The 23,348-nt window shown below is 44.7% G+C and overlaps 1 protein-coding gene across 3 annotated transcripts in view; it reads right to left on the reverse strand.

Moving 5' to 3' along the window:
• Positions 1-23,348, reverse strand: part of HOOK3 (hook microtubule tethering protein 3) — a 1,014,571-nt gene that overhangs the window by 861,417 nt on the left and 129,806 nt on the right. For all 3 annotated transcript variants that reach the window (XM_078676339.1, XM_078676338.1, XM_078676340.1), the window contains exon 2: positions 18,873-18,958. In XM_078676339.1, coding sequence (XP_078532465.1) covers positions 18,873-18,958 — 86 coding nt within the window. The remainder of the gene's footprint in view (positions 1-18,872; positions 18,959-23,348) is intronic.

Consider the following 23,348-nt stretch of genomic DNA (forward strand, 5'->3'; position numbering starts at 1 on the left):
AAGATAGCCTCTTGGAGAAAACCTCTACGTACATTGACAATTTTCTGGCTCCGTTAGTACGGGATTTAAGCTCGTATCTCAGAGACACAAAAGAATTTTTGAGAATATTTCAGGACATTGCATGGGAAACAGATTTTGTCTTGATAACATTAGACATCACAAGCCTATACACCTCTATAAAACATGATGATGGCTTGAAAGCCATGAAATACTTCCTAGATAGGAGGGCATTGAAATACAGGACACACAATTGCATGTTGATTGAGCTCACAGAATACTGTTTGAAAAACAATATTTTTATGTTCTTGGGACAGCTGTACATACAACAACAGGGGACCGCGATGGGCACGTGCTTCGCCCCCAGCTAAGCGAATCTTTTCGTGGGCTGGTGGGAGGAGCACGTGGCCTGGGCGAACACCAATAGCAAATGGGTGGAGAAGATAGTGCTATGGACGCGCTACATAGATGATTTATTCATAGTGTGGCGTGGAACTGAGAATGAGGCTGAAGAGTATATCAGGATTCTTAATGACAATGAACAGAATCTAAAATTTACTAGTAACATCAGTAAGACAGAGGTATACTACCTGGACATAAGAGTGCATGTCCAGGAGGGGAAAATTGAGACATCCTTATACAGAAAGCCCACGGCGGGAAATTCAATCCTGCATGCAGGAAGCTGCCACCCAAGGAGTGTAGTCAATAACATTCCCCTGGGAGAATTCCTACGCATTAAGCGGAATTTGTGAGAGCTAGAACAGAATCCAGGCAAAGGTTCCTTAAAAGGGGGTATTGTAATGGTGTGTTGAGAGAGGCAGAAGAAAGAAGCAATGCTATAACCAGGAATGAACTGTTAGTAGACAGGATAAGACCTAAGGACACGAAGGTGAGACTAATAACCAACTTCACAGAGAAGTCTCCAGAATTATTCCAGATCCTGAGAAAGACCTGGAACATACTACAGTCTGACAATATAGTGGGGAAATTGATATCTGATTACCCACTAGTCACCTATAGGAAGGGACATTCCCTGAAAGATTTACTGGTGAGCAGCCACCATGACCCTAAACAGAAAAGAAAGACCCCGATTTTGGGATTTTATCCCTGTATGAAATGCAAGGCCTGTAAAAACTCTAGCAAAGTGAAGGAATTCGAGGTACCAGGCAGACAGAATAAGATCACAATCCCCAAACTTTTGAACCGCCATTCAGAGTTTACTGTGTACTGTCTGGTGTGCCCATGTGGTAAAAGATATGTGGGTAGCACGATCAAACAGACAAAACTAAGAGTGTTGGAACATATGAGAGCGATCAACACCAAGGATCAGAGCTACCCAGTAGCTCGACACTATGAGAAAAAACATCAGAGTAATAGTAATCTGCTCTCTTACTTCATCCTCGATCAGTTAACAAGGTCAAAACGTGGGGGAGACTGGATTAGGAAGTTGAGAACCCTCGAATCACGATACATTATAATGCTACAGACAAAGAACCCGACAGGCCTGAATAATGAGGAAGAAATGTGGGTGCATATAGGCTGAGATGAGTATTTGGACTATGAGGAATAAGAAAATAAATTGATTAATAACCTGCTAAGACTCCTTCCCCCTGGTGAGAATTTGATTTCTCACATTCTGCCCATTCAGGGCAACATCTCAAAAAGTAAAGAAATGTGAGATTGTTGGCACACACATGGGCCATCACAAAAGAAAAAAGCGCTTGAAAATATCCTTGTGAATTAAACAGGGAAAGCCCAACAAGGGCTGAATAAATTCATGAATGCTAAATTAAATTGTGAAAAATTAAGAAAGATATCAATTGAAAAAAGTGCTGTGAGTGCCCTTAATTTTGAAACGGACCTGGGAGTGTGGACCGTGTGTGTCTAAAAATATTCACGCACTCGAGGCTAAGAGGAGCGACGGAGGGTGAGAAGGAGTAACGGAATATATATAGATCTATATAGATATATATATAGATATATATATAGATATATATATATATATACACAGAGAGCGAGAGAGAGAGGGATAGACATACTGAAAAAAACAAAAGGTTACAGAGACATTAGTTAGGAATTAATTTTTAAAAAACTGAAATTCACTGAAAACAAGCATTTGCAATGCAATAGGTCTCGCAATATTAAAGTTTGAGCTATTGGTAATGCATTATTTAGCAATGCCAATAGCTCAAACTTTATCTTTAAAGGCGATCATGCGTTAAGTGTTGATGTGTGATTATTTTCAATCCATAGACACGCATATGCAACGTTGTTATTCGTAAACGCGAGTCTTAACTATATTGATTAACGATCAAACGTTTAGAATGAAGTGACTTATAAAAAAGCCCCAAAGAGAACCTCATAATGATTCAACAATATTGTGATGTTGTGTAGTAATGGTGAATGCATGCTTAAAGATATATAAAAACGGCGTTCTTGCTCATGAAACTTGATTGTTCGTGTTTTTGTGGCGGTCATGCATCAAAAAACAATCGACTAAGGCGTCTTATAAAGAGCCAACGGGACTCGCATTTGGGAACGGATATACACACTCTTGTAGGTACAATAAGTGTGTGGTTGGAGTACCCAAAGATGGTAAACACGGGGTGCATATTGAAATAAACGTAATTCTGTGAATGAGCGCTGTCACACATGTTATGTTTACAAATACACGTTATGTAGCTGAGGGAAATAGGGAAATTCGCAAATGGCATTATAGATCAATAGATCGTATACCACAGGATCTCGTTATTTAATGCGTGCCAAAAATAACACTGAATACTGAGGCACTGGTAATGGAGACTTGAAATGGTTATGGGTTCCTTTGTGAGCCTTCACTTTGATTTCACGAGTGCAAACACAATGACTAGTTTTGCACATAGCGCTTCATACTGCAGTGGTACCTTCTATGCACTTCAAAAAACATTGCTGGAAGGCTGAGTAGGCCTCTTTCGCTTTAGCACTTGCAGGTTACACTAGATGTCATCAACAAGCGCTTAGCTCGCTGAGTTATTTTGCCTAGTACCCCGACCCCCAAAACGCCTGATATAGTATACCAGCGACGTGAAACGGTGCACAGAGAATAAAGTGAATTAAATTGACAAAGTGGGTTGCCCGCATGCGTTATTCTGATATACAAGTATGTAGGTGTATAAGGGATAGGTGTTGAGTGAATTTGGCTCTCAATCTCTTTTTACAAAATTATAGCACACCCCCAAAATATTAACGCCCCTGTTACAATTACTCTCGGCAGAGGGTGAGAAGAACCCAGTCCCTGAGAGTTTGAGTTTCTGAACACAGTTTTGCAGCGGCTTGAGGTATGCGTCTCTGTAGCTGGAGGGAGGGCAGGCGGGCGGCGGCGGCAGGCAGGAGTTAGCTTCTGGTGGAGTCCTGCAGACGGAGTGAGGCTGTTTGCAGGCACCAGCAGCGGCGAGATGAAAAGGATGCTCCTGGGGGAAGCTGCTGCTGATCTGGGGGAAGCTGCTGCTGAGTCTGGCGGATCTAGTAGGGGGCGGGGGAACCTCCTCCTCACCAAAGACGGGGCTTGCGCCTACCCACCGCCCTTGTCCCTCCCCTGCCAGGAAGAAATCGCAGCATGAACAGTCATTAATCATCCTATTATGAGGAACCTGCTGATCTGAGTGACTGGCACATGGGAGTTCTGCGTCCAGGCACGGCGACGGTGCAGCCCGGAAGTGGCGCACGGGAGCGGACTGGGCTCTACCAAGAGATGCGCGAGGGGGCGTCGTGGGGGCAGGGAGACAGCATGGGTGTATAAAGGGTGTATTAAAAGAGGTAACACCGAACCGTCCTGACTCAAAAATTAAAAGAACGTTCAGCCAAGACGTTTTATATTTTCCTGAACAGTGGTGAAGCGAAGTCTCAGTAGCCAATTGTAGAAGTTTCACAGCTAAAGTCGAGTGGTTACTTCAACTGTCAAAAGCTCAGTCGCCGTGAGTAATAACAGAGTCTCACCGTCTAATCAATCTAAGCTTTGTAAGTAGCCAGTGCTCGACTACTCTCGCAAATCAAGTTTTCTGATGTAACACTACAATTTAAACAATCATCAAATACAATTGAAGTTGCGCTGAGAGCTGGGTTCAAAAAGCACACAGGCAGTTTGGGGATTTCTTTGTGTTTTGTGACGATATTCAACTTGATTTGAATACATGCTGGGTTATACTCGGGACGTTATGGTGGGTTTCAAACAGAATGTTGTATATCATGGGTTGTTAGAAAGAGTATTAATGCAATGTATTGATGTGAGATGCACTTACAGAAAGGTGTAGCTCGACAATACCATGACATAATGAAGTTGTATTTAGCACACTGGTTTACACCATTAGATGTTCTGGAGCCTGGGTACTCAACATTTTCCCAAAGGTCTTAATGTTTGGTCTGTGATGTGACAGAGGGCATTGTTGTCAGGGTGGGTGCAGAGGCCCTACGCACCACAGCAATAGATAACTACTTACTTTAACACCATAGCATGCAGCATGCGTGGTTCTTTCTGCCTGTCCCTTTCAGTCACTTTACTTGTTTTATCTTTTCTTTTAACTCTGTCTTTCCCGCTCTGCCTCTGTTTGAATCATGTTATAGTTCTCATTCCCTATTTTATTTCTCTTGTCTTTGTTTCGCTCCCCCTTCCCTCGTACATCTGCTGCACACGACGCTCCGCCACACGCTTCACACCCCGGGATTGTTCCCGTCCTCTGCGCTCCTGGCGCACACAGTCCCTTTCCAACCATCTGTCTCGCGCTTGATCTGCACCACATCTTAAACACCGAGACGTTGTAAACACACATTAAGCGGCTTCTCGGGGGAAAGAATTACATGGGGTTTGGACTATTTTTGAAAGAGTTGTCAACAAGCTTACAACTTTTCGCGAGCAGAAGGCTGCTGGGGGGCTATTTCCTGGATCATGTTTCTGAACCTTTCAAAGGCTGACTCTTAAAAATGCCACTAAAACAATTAGTGCCCCTCGGAAGCCTAAGCGCACTGCTTCCAACAAGCGGTTAACTTTGTCATGTCGGTAAAAAAAAAAAAAAAAAAAAAAACACAGTACACTGCAAGTGTTAAACTAATGGAGTGAAAAAATATTGACCTGTAATGGGGACACGCGGTTCTTTTCCAATCCTCGGCTTCCACTGTAAAAAAAAAAAAAAAATAGTGGCGAGCGCGCCACAGCGAGCCTGCGGTTTCAATTATCACGCCCGTGTCTGGGCACGATAATTGAAACCACATGGCCTATTGGTGTCAATTACGCGCACCAAGCCCGTAATAGACACCAATAAGCCATGGGCGGAGCAATGCGCCCGCCTTTGGCAAATTGGGTGCAGTCTTCTATAAAAAGATGCTTGCAAAGGACAATCGGGTAGCACAAAAGGAAAAGCACACGCACGAGCGTGTGCGATTCCTAGGTCAGTGCTGAAACCCCCTTTTTCAGGTACTAAATGTCTCTGCAATGCTAGGCGCGAGACCTAAAAACAAAGGTTACAGGGAAGTCATAGTTCGGCTTAGATTTCACCCATACGAAATCAGTGAAATTCCGCTGTTATTGTTACCTGGGCTAGCTAGAACTTAAGCCCCCTCATTGCACTGCTTATGACCTCACACATTACATTGCTCATGACATGGTCAGTGGTCAGTGGCATCACTGATGACATCACTCATGACACCTCAAAGGTGCAGTAAACTCAATGAGTACGCAATGTTGCATTACACTTGAAAGACCTCACCAGAATTGGTACAGGACGAGATATATATATATATATATATATATATATATGGGCGACCAGCTTCACTGGAACTTTCGGACTCTTGTAGTCCGGTGTATTTTGCCAGCGTTTGTTGGACCGGCTGGAAGCTCGCCACTGAAGCCGAGGAGAAAAGCGAGCAGTTTTGAAATGGACAATTTCATCCTGGGTAGAACAGATCGTGGTTCATCCCCTGCTTCAATGACTTTTTCGGTGTTTGTGGCTGTGATGGTATTGGGGGACCGGAGGAGGCACCGGGCAAGTGGCACACCAAAGCGGTATTTCCAACACAGCAACTCCAGAGGCTCACGCTGTTTCCCTGCCCACCCGCTCTGACATTGCACCATTCACGGTATCTTCGTGCACCTAGGTTCCAGGCCCCAATTGGATGCATTCTGGGATCTGTAGTCCTGCACCACACGCGGGATCTACACAGGTGTGGGAACTTAACCTTAGGGGCGGAGCTGTGCCTGCATCAGCAGGCGGTTAAAAGAGGGACTCACCTGCAGCATGACATCTCGCTGGTAGGACGCTTTGGGCGCTGAGGAAGGCAGAATGGCTGCCGAAATGCATTCGCATTTGTGTCATTAAACCAGTGTCTCCACCTTTTCCTCCTGGGTCGCTGTTTTCTTTTCGTTTGGAAGGATCTGTGTTTATATATATATATATATATATATATATATATATATATATATATAAATATATATAATCTCTCTGTTCCTGTGTTGCCAGCAGAAACCCCAAATGAAGTCGCACTCTCTCATTTCTCTGCCGCAGTATTGATTTAATTTTACAAGCAAATATCTTATGAAGGTACAGACGAACAACCTACGCGTTTCAGTATGCTTATACCTTGGTCACGGTTGGTGTGTTCTCAAAACACAACGTTATTTGTAATTATCTATTCATTACATAATTTCCTGTTTCTTCAAAATGAGTCCAACAGTGCATTATGGGACATGAATTCTTTACAATTACAATTTAAAACGAGAAAGAAAATGATTGGTTCACAAATAGGTTTTGCGATTTATATCATTTCCATTCAATATCATTTCATTATTGACACAGTGTAGATCTACACAATTAAATTAAGCATGTTTAAAGGATTTGATCTCTATGGTAACTATTTTTATGAGTTTTGTAACTTTATTATTAAAGCCCCATTGCTTCTAGCAATTTTTTTTTTTTCTCTTTTCCTTCATTTTATTGGGTCCTTCCCGTCCCAAGGTGTCCATTATGAGTCCAACCTTTGTTTACTTAGATTTGATAGCTCGTTAGACCTCTTGTCTTTGTAGAACCAACTTATGTTTCTTATTTTCTTTTTTTCTTTCCTTTGAGAAAACTTCATGATTTCCAGGGAGCTTTTATAGGTCGATATACAATTCTTCGGATAAATTCAATCCATATGGGGACATGGTTCTGAAATTGAGGATATGTCTGGACTCTTTCTGTCTTAGAGTTCGTTCCCTGTTGTACCCACACTCACTCTGGGGGACAGTTTCTATTCCACTGAATTTTAAACATTTCCAATCTCCTTTATGGAACACTTCCAGATGTTTTGCGATAGCATTGTTTTTGTCCTTATTTACAACACCATCTGGCGCACTATTAGCAAGTAAACTGCTAGGAAAGGCCTTAGTAGTCATGCAAAGAAAATGAGTACGTTTGTATGGCTAAAAATATGAGAAAATAAAGGGGAGGTGTAAAGGAGGGCAGGATAGAGCACGAAAGTCCAAAGCGCATTACACATTTGGATTCTTATGTTGCATTGCGTTTCCCTTTTAACTAGTGCTGCCTGGTTAGCGACTCTTCTCAGCCTTTTAGATTAGCCTGTTTGGGAGTCCTAGTAAAGAGTTTCCCCCAAGATCCACTTTAGTTGGTTACTGTAGATAAGGTCTGTCAGGGCAGTACGAGGGATAGTGTCTGCAAGATTTCTGGTTTCCCAGGCTCAGTTATGCACAATTGGTTATGCGGCAGGCTCGGCTGGTAAAAGGTTTCCCCATAAGACCTAATTTTTCTAAATGATTATTCATCCTGTATAGCACCCTTTGAAATTCTGCAAATTGAACCAGTTTCCACAAGCAGTTGACTGCCGTAGGGGGCTTGTTCATCAGCCAGAGGCACAATATACAGATTTTACAGTTGCAAATCGACTGCCTCTGTGCTCTGTAATTTCTGGGCACTCTGTCCTGTAGTGTAGAAACACTGTTTCATTTTAGATGGGGCTGTTATCTCCGTGGCTTGGGTTATGTTGGACCAAACCCCAGCCAAATAAGCATGGTGGATATGGCATTCTGTCTGGCTACGCATCTAAAACATCAAGAGTGTCTGATCAAACCTGCTTTGGAGAGCCTCCTAGGGATTAAATGTTACCTGCATAATATCTTATAATAAATTAATTTGAGACAGGCTTCACAAAGGTTTTTGACGTGGTTCAGCAGCGTTTCATACCAGTCCTCGCCTGTGTTGTCTTGATTAAGACTCTCTACTCACCACACCAATTTTAATGGAGGCAAAGTTCTGTAAGTGCATGCAGGCATTCAGCTCTTGGATGGCCGTGATCTGCCTTAAATTAAATTCAGGAAAGACAGAGGTTCTTACCTTTGGCTCCTACCCATCTTTTGGGTCCCCTGCCTGATGGCCCTCTGATTTAGGCCCACTTCCCACACCAGTGAGTAAAACGAAAAACCCAGGCATCCTTATTGACACATTGTCTTACTATGACCAAGTGAACGTAGTCACTTCTGCTGCTTACTATACCCTTAGACAAATTAATGATGCGTATTTCTGTATAATAGTTTAATTTTTTTTTGCAATTTGGTTAAATATTAAAAACACATTTGAAATGCCATCATACTTTAGATCCTAAACACACTGAGTTTTTGGACTGCATTGTAACAGAAACCATACTTATGGAATATCCATGACAAGGTACTGTAGACAACAGACCAAGGTAGTATGGTGATACTGAGGTTCAGATTTCTCTGCTACTTCTGACATAGTAGACCAGCCCACTCGGATCCACTTCTCTCCAATACTACTACATGTGGGAAAGTCAATGAACTGCTCCAGGAAGGAAATGGAAAGAGAAAAATCAGTATGTCAAAGTTTACAATGTCCATGGGATGCTGTGAGAAAATAATACAAGTGTTGGCAGGGCATGCTACTACAGATGATAAACAACACTGAAAACGCAGATGAATCTGACGAGAGTACTAAAATAATTCTGTAATCTAGAATGGCAGACTCGGTGTGCAAACTGAACATGGGAAGCAGAGTGTTGTGAAAGACACGCATAAAGTAGCTTCTTGGGCACAATTAAAGTCAGGAGGGATTAAAACACACCAGCAGCAATAATACCATAAGGCAACACCAGACTTAAAAAGATAATATTAATAAGTTGTCAAAGAATAAATTAAATCAGACACTGGCGTTCCAATTAATGGAAACAATGTTATACAAGTTTCTGCTTGCAGAAACAATATTGCATAGGCTTCTCATAAACCCAGACTTTTATCACTAGCACTTACAATAGCAAATTGCATAATTACATAGGAGGACACAGCCTAACATGCCTAACATGTTTTTGCCTTTATTGTAATCTTGGTGTGGGCTGAGCTGTGAAGTAAGAACAGTCAAGATTAAAACGGGTAATCCACCATTCCAGCAAATACATACCACAGGTATCTATCTACATGTTAAAAATATGGTACTTTTTTCATGGCAGGGAGCATTCATTTCTCTATAGGGACGAAAGACGAAGTATATCGAGAATGTAATGTAGTTTTCGTATTTCATTTGAAAGTGATAAGAGCCTAAAGAAAGATATTTATTGGTCTAAACATCTGTAAATTATTGCCATTTAACATTCACACTCTTTCAGTAGTTCCTGAAAGGGCTAGGGTAATGCGTTAAGTGGGGCAGTATAAAATTACTGAAATTTTATTTGAATGTAACAGCAAACAATATGCATGCATTTGACAGAAAATGGGCTATAAAGATATATCAGATTTTAAAGCGGGTAATCATTGTAAAGCAACTGAAAAATTATGAGAAAGCAGCCATTATAAACATATATAAAATGACAAAGCTTTCAGATAAACGTACTAATACATAAAGGCGATCGTCAGCTTCGTACAATGTTGTAGTATTTAATGGCAGAAAAAAACCCTGACTTTTAGGTGTGTACTATAAAAAAAAATACCCCTAAAAAAATAGCAATTTCTCAAAATGTTCTATTATGGACTCGAGAGGGTTGTATGTTGGTTATGCTAGTATTAATCTGTAAAAATGGCCTATGAATGTGAATGGTATTAGAATATATCCTATTAACCCACAAGGAGTGGTGCGCTACTACTAAGGATGCACTTAAAGAACAAGTTACTTACCTTCGGTAATGCCTTATCTGGGAGAGACTATGTCTAGCCGCAGACTCCTTACCTTTGAATTTCCCAGGCATCAGATTGGATTTGGAGGATTTTTTGTGAGCAGTACCCTGTACGCCAGCAGGTGGCGTCCACTGACTCCACGCGCGTCGTCAGCCACGACGGAAGTGACTTCCATTGCACTTATATAGGTGCCACGTAGGCGCTCTGACGTCAATTTCTTTTCGCAACTTTCCGCACCAGAAGCACAGAGCCATGAAGAACACTGACCACCGGTGTGGAAAACTAGGCACCTGAAAGGTATCACTCCTGTCCCTAGAAGTTCGTTTACAGAGCAGGGAGGATAAGTCGATCAGTAAGGAATCTGTGGATAGATATAGTCTCAACCAGGTAAGGTACGGGCCAAGTGCTCATCCCTGCGACCGGACAGTCCAGACAGAAGTGTTCGGTAAATGTGTGCAGGGAAGCCCAGGTTGCAGCCTAACAGATGTCCAGGACCTCAACTGCGTATGCTAATATAGTAGTCGCAGCTTTAGCTCTGGTGGAATGACCTTGCAAGCCTTCAGGAGATTGCTTCTTGGCACGTGAATAGCAGATTTTGTTGAAGAGCACCACCAATCTGGAGATTGCCCGCTAATGCACTGTCCGGCCTTTCTTCAAACCAACATACCCCACGAAGAGTTGGTCGTCCACCCGGAAGTGTTATGTGCGGTTAAGGTCGAACTAAAATGCTCTTTTTGGGTCCAGACAGTGGAGTCATTCCTCTTCTTTAGAAGGATGTGGAGTAGCATAGAAGGTAGGCAGAGTGATACATTGGCCTACATGAAATGGGGTGACCACTTTCAGCAGAGAGGAGGCCATTGTGCAAAGCACCAATTTGTCTGGATAGACTGAGAGGCAAGGCGGCTTAGATGATAAGGCCTGCTGCTCACTTACTCTCCAGGCAGATGTAATTACCACAAGGAAGGCTGTTTTGATTGTGAGAAGTCGGAAAGGACAATTATGTAGAGGCTTGAAAGGAGCACCAATTAAAAAGGTCAGAATCAAATTAAGGTCCCACTGGGTATAATGAATGGTGAAGGAGGGAAAAGATGGACAAAACCTTTTAAGAACCTAAGTAGGAGACTTGAACAAGGAGAGTTTTAATCAGGCAGCCGCAGAAAGAACAGACCGATAATCCTTCTTAAGAGTGCCCATAGCAGAGCACCGCTGGGCAAATGAAAGAACGAAGAGTAAGACTTCAGAAAGGGGGGCTGAAAGGGAATCAATACTTTTTTTCTGTACACCATGCCACAATTTTTTTTACAATGGCAAGCATATTCCATCTTGGTGAAGGGACGCCTGGCTGCCAAAATGACACTACTGACTTGGAGCGGAAGGTCGAAAGCTGTCAACTCTCACCACTCAATCACCAAGCAAGAGGGTTGGGAGTGGACAGGTTTGGGTGTGGAACCCTCCCCTGCTGCTGCGACAGAAGATCCTCCCAAATGGGCAGTCTGAACGTAGGATCACTGGCTATGCTCAGAAGCTTAGGATACCAGACTCTCCGTGTCCAGTCTAGAGCCACAGAGATGACTTGAGCCCAGTAGTTCTTGATTTTCTTGAGCACTCTGGGAAGCAGTGGTATGGGTGGAAAGGCTACACTAAAGCCATAAAGCGTCTCCGAGCGAGAGCCACCTAGGAAACTCAACGTGCAAAACAGCTGACAATGTGCACTCTTGACAGAGGCAAACAGATCTAACCAAGGCTTTCCCCATTGCTGAAAGAGTCCTTGCACCACCTCTGCATGGAGATGTCATTTGAGATCCTCTAGGCATCAATGGCTGAGTTTGTCCACTTTGGCGTTCAGGGAACCTGCCAGGTGTTGAACCACTAGGGATATGCCCTACTGTTAAAGCTTTGTCCAAAGACGTAGGGCCTCTTGACAGAGGGTTCACGACCCCACCCGCACAGTTCGCTGCAGCACCACATGGCGGTGGTGTTGTCTGTGAACACCTGTACCAGCCCTGCATTGATGGGGTGCAGAAAGGCTTTTAATGCCCGTCGGACCGCATAGAGCTCCAACACGTTGCTGTGGAGTCTGGATTCCACCAGAGACCAGATCTCCGCCTCACTCAGATGGCCGCCCCATTACATGAGTGATGCATCTGTCACTACTATTAGATCTGGTTGGGGAAGGGAGAGGGGTCTGCCTCTGACCCAATCTGGTTTATTAGCTGCCATTGCAGATCTTTTGCAATTCCGCCAAGATCTGAACCATGTCGGAGAGGTTCCTGATGCTGTGCACACAAAGTTCAAATCCCACTGCAGAGCCCACATATGACATCAGGCATGAGTCAGCAACAGGATGCAGGATGATACAAGCCCCAACAGACTCAGGGTGTGTCTCACCGACAGAGGCTAAAACGTTGGTATGTTAGCCTGAATATCCTGAACCCGCTCTGGAGGATATGCCCGAAACTGCACTATGTTCACAACAGCTCTGTCTGAGAGGGAGTCAGGTGTGACTTCAGCATGTTGTTAGTGAATGGAGTTCACCGTAGTCTGGAAGTGGGAGACGACAGCTTGGGGAAAACCCGCCTTCAACAACCAGTTGTCGAGGTAGGGGAAGACTGGCACACTTGATCTCCAGAGAGGAACTGCAACCATCATCTTGTTGAACACCTGAGGGGTGCTTGTAGGGCCAAAAGGGAGCATGGTGAACTAGAATTGCTTGTGGCCTACCATGTACCGCAGATAGAGTTAGTGGGCAGGCAGTATGGGAATTTCTCCTTCTTGAAGAAGTTGAGGACCTGCAGATCCAGAATAGGACAGAGTCCCTTGTCCTTTTTGGGAACCAGAAAATAGCTGAAAAGCACCCACAACCTACTTCTTATCACAGAATCCTCTCTACAGCTGCCTTGGCCAAGAAAGCCATGATTTCGGCGCAGAGAAGGGATAGATGATCCACCCCTGGCCGGTGTTGAGATGGTGGCATGGAGAGAGGAATAGTCTCGAAGGGGAGGGAGTAGCCTCTTCAGACAATCTGCAAAGCCCACCTGTCCTATGTTATGGACTGTCAGAGGGGCAGGTGATGGCAAATCGTGCAGTCAACTGGATGCCCATGGTGGTGAAGGGGCAGATTCGAATGTTTTGGAGGTTGCAGCTGCCGGGGGGGATGGTGGACTGATCAGACCACTGGCCATCTGAACCAGGAGGTCTATGGGTACCGCCTCGTCGTCCACGCCGATGCTAGGGAGCATGCGCCGCCCTGGGGCTGAGAGGGGATTGGCGTGGCTGGAAAACCCTTCTGTAGCCACAAAAGGAGGAGTGAGAGAAGGATTGGGGGTGACTTGCAGAAAGGACCAAGGAATTGGCCCAAGGCAGAGTCCTTGAAGCACTCGAGTGCTGGATCTGCCTTGTCTCCAAAGAGACGGGTGCCATCGAAGGGCATGTCCGTAAGGGAAGCTTGGACACTGCCCGAAAAGCCAGCCATATTCAACCCAGTCTGGCGCATTAGGGCCCATTGTCAAATAAACTGATCAGCCCAGTCAGTCGCTTGAGTGCACAGCGTATTGGGAACTTTGCTGCATCTCTGACGTCTGCAACAGCCTGAGAGAGGACGGCCTGGCACTGGGACCTGTGGCAGCACTTGCACAGCCATGTCCCACAGAGTGTAGGAGTAACAGCCCAAAAGGCATGCAGTGTTCACAGACTGCAATGCCAGGCTGGAAAAAGGAAACATCATCTTCTCCAAAGAGTCCAGCATCTTAGATTCCCTATCTGGGGGAGTGGTAGGGAATGCCCTTAGAATGTCGAGGCTTGGACTCCCAAGCTCTCTGGGGTCGGAGGTTAGGTGACGAAGTTTGGGTCCCCCCGGCCGGGGTGGGGCGGTGGCGATCATTCTATTCACAGGAGCCCCTGTATTGGGTTTGGGCCAAGTCCCCGAAAAGAAGTCAGTGAGGGCGTCACTGAACGAGAGTAGCAGTTCCGGTATGGCAACTCCGGGTAGCAGCACTTGTCAAGATGTTAGGCTTGACTGCCACTGAGGGCAGCTAAAGCTCAAAGTCCTCCGCTGCCCTCCGCACCAGGATTGCTTATTAAGCTCCCTCCTCCCTAGCCACGGTAGGGGGAGAAAGCATATAGTATCTGGAGAAGTATCCACTACACTGGTTTCACCCAGTTCCTCACACCAGTCCAAATAAGGGTCCTCCACAAAAGTCTGGTTTTCACTAGGGTTTAGCAACCCATCCCATTCCTCCCCGAATCCTAAATCGAGGGAATAGAGCTCAGGCTCCAATCTAGGAAGCGCAGTTCCTGCCAGAGTCTGAAGTGGCATAGATCCACGCCCCTACGGCTCTGTGTCGGAGTCAGGAGATCAGGATGTGGATGGCACTGCTGGTGGGCGCTGGGAGCATTGGAATCGGGACCGGAGCTTTGAAAAAAGTTTAGTTGGCAGAAACAGCGCAGGTTCAGATCCAGGAATGTATCCATGGAGGCCCAATGGAGCCTGGGTCAAAGCCACCGGTGAGGAAACAGATGGGTCCCTTCCAAACCCTCAGGACACGAGGGCATTTGCCAGATGGGTCAGACCACACAAATATGAGGCATATGGCCTCATAGAACTCTTTCAGTTGGGTGGAGGTTGCTCCAGCACCCAGAAAGTCAGGGAGGCGTGGAGTCGACCCAGTTGGAGCCTCTACCACAAAGCCAAGCCTTGAATGTTGACGCTCCTCCATTGTCTCATCAGCCAACAGACAAGAAGTTGAAGATCTCTTTGACAACTTATTTTTATTGTACCTCAACTTATCAGTGTATACCGACAACCTCAAACAACCTCTCAACCTGGACCTCGATTTTATGTGGAGTCGCATGCCGGCCCGTCATGAGTTTTAGGGACTCCGTAAAAGCCTTCTGATTCACGGCGCTGCAATCGGAGCACGATTTTGGGTCATGGTCACGCTCAAAACAATACAGGCAGACAAGGTACGGGTCCGTCGACGACATCGGCGGATGACAGACTCCACAGGGCTTGAATCCTGTCTTCCTAGTTCACATCTCCTAACACCATGAGCAAATCCTAACAGACGCTCAACAAAACAGCAAAAAAATCCAGTCAAACAGTGACAGAGAGGTAGGTCTTCCCTGGATCAGCACTGGCTAGCGCGGAAAGAAAAGAACTGCTGTCAGCGCGCCTGGGTGGTGCCTTCAGAGGTCGTATCCGACGTGGACGATGCAGATGACTCACACGGAGCCAATCGACACCACCTACCGGCGTGCAGGGATAATGTATGTAGTAAAGTAGGATCTTTCTGGCATAGATACCTCCACTTTTAGTGTGGTTTGACTAGTTCACTGGAATCCTGCTAATCAGGACTCCAGTGGCAGTGCTCTCTTCCCTAAATTCTCTGGCAAGTACTTTGCACACCACACAATTGGTATTCTGGGGTACAGTTCTAAGTTCCTAGTATATGGTACTGAGGTACCCAGGCCATTGGTACACCTGGGGTCTCCTATGGGATGCAACATGTATTATGCCACCCATAGGAGCCCATGCAAATTATGTCTGCAGAGCTGCCATTGTAGTCTGCGTAAAATGGTGTTTGCAACTTTCACTTTGGATATATGTTTTCCCTTATATTCCGGTCACTGCAATTTTAACCACTAAATCACACCTAAGGTAGGTCTTTCATTTCAAGGGCAGGGTGCCTGGCTCAAAGTGTGTGGGTACCCCTGCACAAGAAGAGGTACCCCTACATACCCCGGACATTTTCTGGGCTTTGTAAGCGCAAGACAGCCATTATACAGTATGTAATGGACACTGGCAATTCGATATGTCCAACTACATAAAGGCTGCCCCAAATCTGATTGGTATCAATCATATTGCAATCATGCAACTACACCATTCCAGTGTTAGTTGCATAAGACCATGTATTGGGGGGGATCCCATGAAGGACCCTTCCCCAATACCTACCTGTGTAGCTTTACAGGGCGTTCTGCCTCCCTGCTGAGGAGCTTCACTCAGGCAGGAGAAGCTGAACAAAGGATTTCCTGCGAAAGAGAGGTTAGACCAACTCTCCTTTAGAATTAGGTAGGGTGGGGGAGATTCCAAGCACCACCAGACTGCTTTGAAGAGCACATTTGGTGCTCTCCATGCATAAACCAGTTTTGCCCGGTTCAGGAGCCCTTGGCTGCCGCTCTGGCACAAAACCACACAAAGGACAGGGGAGTGACCACCTCCCTGGCTAGCTCCTATCTAGGAAGGTGCCCAGAGCTCCTCCAGGTAGCCATTTGATTCTGCCATGTTGAATCTTGGCCTCTGGGAGCATCTGACTGGCTAGGACAGCTGAGTAGCGTCCATGACACCCTCTGATAGGCGGGTCACCAGAGAAGAGGTCCTTCCCCGTTTTAGGGTTACTTAAGGGTGGGTCCTAACCCTGAAGATGGGTCAGTATATTCATCCCGACAACAACTTCTAGATCGGGCTGCCTACCGTCTGAAGACTGTCCCAAGACTCTTCTGCTGGTGGACACTGGAACTTTGCGGTTCTTCAAGCAAGGGCCTACGACAAGACTACTTCGGTGTGAAGATTACTGTGGCATTTTCGTCCCTGTGCTTTTCCAAATTTCTGCAACTTTGTGGCTGTGCATCCTGCGAGTCACCAAGGACTTATTCTGCATCCCAGCCAGAAGGAATCTAGCTTGGAGTGCAAGAGTCACTTTCCTGCATCCTCAGGCATCTCTACGACGACGACCGGTTTGCTGACCCTGTTGTCCCACGGACACCGCCCGGCTCTGCAACATAGGTGGTGGGTTGCTGGTTCTCCAGAGGCCTGACCAGTCTTCCCGCAACTTGGGTGGCTGTAAACCCTCTTCAGTCGATGTGAACCGACTCCCTGTGCACCACGTCTATTTATAGTTACCACGGCTTGCTGGCTTTCCTCACGAAAGATCTTCAAGCTCCAAGGAGCCCCCGCTTCCAGCACTGCACAGTTCCAAGCAGAGTTCCAAGAATAACATCCTGTCTGCATCATGGGCCTTCATCTCCTGTGTGTAGTTGAGGCTTCCCTGTGACTCCCTGTGCCTGCTGCCAGAGAGACTTTAAAGGGCACCATTGACTCCTGCTGGTCTTCCTGCGTGCCGAGGGCCGGCCCTGACTTACCCTTGCTAGGTAATCCCACAGACCTTGCTGGTCTGCAACACCATCTTCTCCCACAAACTGTTTGCGCATGCCAAAGCTTGTTGGTGGTCCTGCCAACCATTCAGCTTCCTACACTAGTTGACCGGCGTTTAACAGCTCATGGACGACTCCTATGCTCCTGCATAGTCACCTGGGCTCCACAGCTGCTGCATTCATCCTCACCATGCTACAGCAAGATCTTCCAACAAGGACTGGTATCGTGCTCCTGTGCCTCCTGGTCACCTCCAGGTGGTTTGGATTTTGTTTGCTCTGCTTTCAGGTTCTTCTCATCTGGATTCCATTTCCTGATTCCACCGGCCTGGTCCCCGAGACACTGTAGCTGCTTATTTGACACAAACCTCCCTTGGAGTCTACGGGCGTTTCCGACTCCACTTCACCCCTATGCACCTGGGCTCTCTGGTGCAGGTATCCTGTGGTATCCCCGGGTGGGGTGGTTCCCCAACCTTTCTTGAGACAAATGACTCCTTCAGGGTACTTTGGGAACGGTCCTAGAACAGTAAAATTCCAACTGTGACTTACCCAGTACTATGGCTTTGGACGTTTGACCTGGTGTAACCACTGTGTACCAGGGCACCTTGTGGTCCCTGGCTACTAAACTTTGGTGGTTTTGCGTTTCCCCTGGGGTCCTAAATCCTTGGGTACTAGTCCCAGTTTGGTACTTACCTCACATTCCATTAATTTAGTATATGGTTTGGTCCCCCGGTTGGGCAGTATGTGTTTTTCAATGCTACTTACCTCTTTCCAAAGTATTTATTTTGTGCAGTTGATGTCTCCCAGTAGGAAATATACCAAGTTAGTGTCTAGTGTGTACAAATAAATACCAAGCATTTTTAAACTCACCTGGTGTGGTTCGTGCTTGTGTTAAAAGCTTACTGACTGACTATAGTGGTACATGCCCTTGCTTTACACCCCTACTTAATAAACCTTAGCTGCTCCCCACAGCTCCCCTTAAGAGATCTGGTTTTCAGGTACCTAAACACTTTCACTAAGGGTTGCATGGACTAGGTGCACGTGTCTCACCTAGGTGGACACTATATACTGAGCTAGCCCCCTACACTGCTCAGGAAACATCTTTCGGATCCAGTCTGACATTTGCAAATGTACAAAATAAGGAATCTGCGGCTAGAAGTCTCCATCAGATATAAGAACTTCAGTCACTTTCTGATATTGTTAATTTCTGTATATAAAATCTACCAGCATGCAAATGCAATTCAGACATTAGGATTCAATCTACAAAGTAAGTAACAAGTAACAATCCAATTTTAATCAACACAAATCACTGAGGAAACTGCCTCTGTAGTACACCAGCAGAGCACAGGGTAAGCAAGAACTGAATGCACTGACTTTGTCACCAAGCAAAGTTTTGGGACAATTTCTGGGTAAGTCACATGCTCCCAAATGCTGGCACATGGAACAAAATCACAAAGGTATAGTATTTTCTCATTTATGTGGAGCAAGCCCTGGATATCAAAAAGAACCCTTAAATTCCTCCTGTGTACCTGTTGTTGAATATGTTTTTACTATTTATTTGGAAATAAAACACTATTATACTTACATCTTTTGAAGCACCTGGGCCATGACAACCCCACTCGTTAAATCTTCTATTGTCTTGCATGGTGACTCAATGTTAAATGTTTGAATCTGGTAAAAGGGAAAACAAATAATCATATGATTGTTTTCGAACCTTATGTTTTTTTTAGCAACTAATTTCCAAGCCCTGAATTTTACTTCCGAACAGAAAGCTAGAATTGAAAAAAAACACCTGTGTTGAAATCTAAGTATCAATACAACAAATGAGAACATGTCAATGCCTTTGCCACTAGAATGCCCCAAAAATATCATCTATGGGAATATGGTTCCAGATTTCCTTTATGCAAGTAAAAATATATGTGTTTTCAATTACTCTTGAAAAAGAATTGTCCCCTAATAATCACTTGATATGTGTAGGAGTTTGTTGTCATTATTGCTACAGTATTCATTAATAGGAATAACCTCATAAGGGAGCCAACTTTTTTAAAAATAATTTTCTAAATATGTTTACAATGTTTATTATTAAACGTGTAGACAGCCTATATTCTTTCTTTGTAAACTCCTGAAAACATTTAAAGGAACTAGCCAATATCATTGATGCACATCATTCTGTCCTGAAAATCGCTTTCCCCCAAATTCCTTTGCCCACCCACCAAGTCGTAATTTTATGAGTTTAAATTAACATCAAACTTTTCCTCACACATACTTGCAAATTTAAACATATAAAGGATGAAATGTATATTAAACACACGTTTTAGGAAAGCTTCAAAAGACAAATTATTTTCTATAAGGGGAAAAAGTACATGAGAAGCTTCACATCAGCTCTCACTCTACATCTGTAGCTATTTCGTAATCGACTAAACTTTAGGCCCGAAACTTTGCAAACCTTGGAAAGTCTCCACATCTTCAATCTCCACATGTCAAAGGCATACACCTGCTACCCCTAGGAGAAATTCCATGTTTGTACTTTATAAGTGGGTCCCTCTACATGTAAATGCCATAAATTCAAGCGAACATGAACAAGGATGAAAGCCGTGCAAGCAAATCCTATTATTCTAATGAACATTAATTAAAACAGTGTAAGATGTCAAAATAAAGTGACAATAAACAAAGGTTCTATTTCACATGCACGAAATCTCTTCAGGAAAAGTACATATTCCCTGAGTTCTGATTAACTTGTGTGAAGGAGCAATGCCTACTGCGATTTAGTTTTAAAGGCTACACTTTTTGTTTGAAGGCAGAGTCCTTAAACAGCATATAAATCAATGTTTATTTGCATAATTAGTTAAAATCATTACAAAATTCTCATGATAAAATTACAGTACAAAGTTTGTTAAAAATGCTGAGGTTATTGTCTCTCGGCCTCCATTTTTATTGGAGACAATGTGTATAAAATCCGAGGATTAGACTGTCCCTGTTGGCCTGCCACCTTGATAGCCTACAGATAAACTGCATACAAAAATTGCAAGGCAATCTAGTCTGGTCACTAAACCAGACTGAGCAAGAAGGATGACAGAAGGCTTGGGGGGCGAAAAAGGACACTTGTTTGGTTGTTTAAAAATGTGATTATTTCGCTTATGTTGGGAATGGCTTTATTCAGAAGTGTTTTGGCAAGTTGGGTCCCAAAACATTTCAATCGAAGGACTCATTGTAAGGGAGAATTTGACACGGTTGACCATGACACACTGAAACAAAGACTCTATGAAGCTGGCATAGAGGGAACTGCTTTAGACTGGATAGCGTCCTACCTTCGAAACAGAACTAATGTCATCCATACCCCACATTTCTCGTCCAAACCATACTCCCCAAAAGCAGGGGTCCCTCAAGGTTCTAACATCTCGCCCATGCTTTTCAACATCTACATGAAGTCATTACCAGTACGGATCAATAAATTTCACCTCACATGCTATAACTTTGCAGATGACACGCAAATACTCCTTCAACTGGAACGCCCCAAAGACATTGGAAAATCACCAATTTTCAGCTGTCTCAGAGCCGTGGATCAGTGGATGCCCTGGAGCCATCTCAAATTGAATGCTTCAAAAACTGAAATACTCACATGTGGCGATTGGAAACATTACAACCCGCTTGCCGCATGGCCTGATGAACTGGGATCACTGCCTAAAGTATCGAAGGAAGTAAGAAACCTCGGAATGACCATGGACTCCAAGCTATCGATGAATGCCCAAGTGGATAAACTAGCAAGATCAAGCTTTGCTATTATAAAAACGCTGCGACTAATTTCCCTCATTTGGTATTTCCACACAAGGTCCAAGACACCGTCTCCCTTGTTCTGTGCAAACTCGATTACGCCAATAGCCTCTACCACGGATCACCTTTAACGACAATGAAAAGACTACAACAGATTCAGAACTCGGCTGCCAGACTACTCTTGCATATCAAACCGCGAGACCACATCTCCCCTGCCTTGAAAGCCCTGCATTGGTTACCCGTTGCCAGAAGATCCACGTTCAGCTGCTTTGTATCACCCACAAAGCAATACATGGAATGGGACCGCTCTTCATCAGGAATAAAATCAGCAAACACATTCAACAAAGGAACCTCCGCCCTAAAGGAGCATCTCGCCTCAAAATCCCCCCATACAAGAAAAAAACCATGGGTGCCACATCCTTCTCTGTTCAAGCAGCCAAACTATGGCACTCTTTACCCCCCAACATAGTCCACCGACAACCACCTTATCTTCAGAAAACTACTCAAGATTTGTCTCTTCCCCACATAAGCACCATACGCAAACAGAAATTTACAGCATATCCCTCTGTATACAAGCATTTTTTTCAATATAGATATATACCTATCTTTGTGTATTACTTTGTATAAACATGTAAATAATTATGTTGTTGAGAGAGAAAAAATAAATAAATAAACATCATCTTTGGTCTACATGTACACACTTCCATTGTGCATCTATGTACCTTCCATGTACTTGGATCTGTGTGTCTGTTACTTTTCTCCTGAAAAAGCATATCCAATGCACTATCCTATTTCTCATCCTGTGCCTCTATCAATATCTTTAATCTACATATACTTACCTCCTTTATGTATCTATATACTTTCAATGTAATTATGGATCTATATATTTATCACTTTCTTCTAATTTAGTACTTCCAATTAACTACCCTATTTCTCAGCCTATACTTCGCTCAATATTTCTTCTAGCCCAACCTTCTGACTCATCTCAAACTTCTTCTAATACTCCTTCCAATGCACTACCCTATCTCTCATCCTATACATCTGTCAATATATCCTCTGCATCCACTCTCTTTTATCCCAAACCCCATACCACTACTATGATTGCCAAAATAACCCTTTATAGACTCTCCCCTACTCTACCCCTCCTTGCATCATCTGACACCTTTTACTAAACTGATCCCCTAAAACAAACCTTTCTAAACTCTTTCCTCTGAGTCCTCCCCTCCAAAACTCCTTTTTACTCATCCAAAAGCCTCCTCCTATTGCGAAGAGCTAAAAATAAAAAAATAAAAAATCTTTCACTCTTATCCCTCCACTACCCTTTTCAATCGAAATTAACAGACTAACATGTTCACTACTCAAATTCCATATTAAACTATACTAATATACTACCCAAATAACTGAATAAGAGTGGAGAAGTGTGGCTCACTGGTTAGAGGAGGCAGACCCGGACGCTGAGATCAGACCCGGGACCAGGGTTCAATTCCCGACGCGGCAGGGTCTTGAGCCCAAAATGTCCACGGACTCGGTAATTCGTGCTTCGGTGCCTACTCGAATCACAGGTTCACACTCTGCAACTCTGGGCAATAGCTTGCTTAATCTCCACTACGGCCCCCCGCGGCGGGATGCCTGGCTTTCACCTTGGGGATACCCAGTAGGGGCTATCTCACAGGGAAAAACCAGGACGGGTTCCCAATGCAAAGCGCTTTGAGACCTGGCGGTGATATTGCGCTATATAAAAACCCATCCATCCATCCATCCAATAACATATCCACTATTCAAATTACTTCATATTTTTTTACTATACTCATTTTCAACAGTAATCCTGGTGGGAGGAGCCTAGCCCGCAACCATGATGGCCGCCTGAACCCTCGGCTCCGCCGACCCTCTCGCTTTCCTCCCGTGTCGCCGCTCATCCTGCAAGCTATCCTGCTCCTTACCCGATTTTTCGGATCCGGGAGGTGACTCTGCTCTCAACGCTGTGCTTCCCGGTGTGTTCCCAGCGGGGGAAGCAAAGCAGCGCCCTTGCTCCCTCCTTTGCGTTCAATGGCGGCGACCGGGTCTCTCTTCTTCGGAGACGCCCGACCCTGATTGCATCACCAGCGGCCATTGCAACTGAGTCGGAGCCGCCCGGTGGGTAGTGGCTGTTGCCCTGTGCTTTCCGCCGCAGATATCCCGTCTGCTCCGCAACGCTTCACGCTCCGAGGTCAGGGCGGCTGTGAGTGCTACACAGTATCCTTTCCCCAGCTCGTAAGAGATTTTTCCAGCTTTCTCGATGCCAAGAGCTTTG

The sequence above is a fragment of the Lissotriton helveticus genome, chromosome 2_1 (genome assembly GCF_964261635.1).
Source record: "Lissotriton helveticus chromosome 2_1, aLisHel1.1, whole genome shotgun sequence".
Lineage (NCBI taxonomy): Eukaryota > Metazoa > Chordata > Amphibia > Caudata > Salamandridae > Lissotriton > Lissotriton helveticus.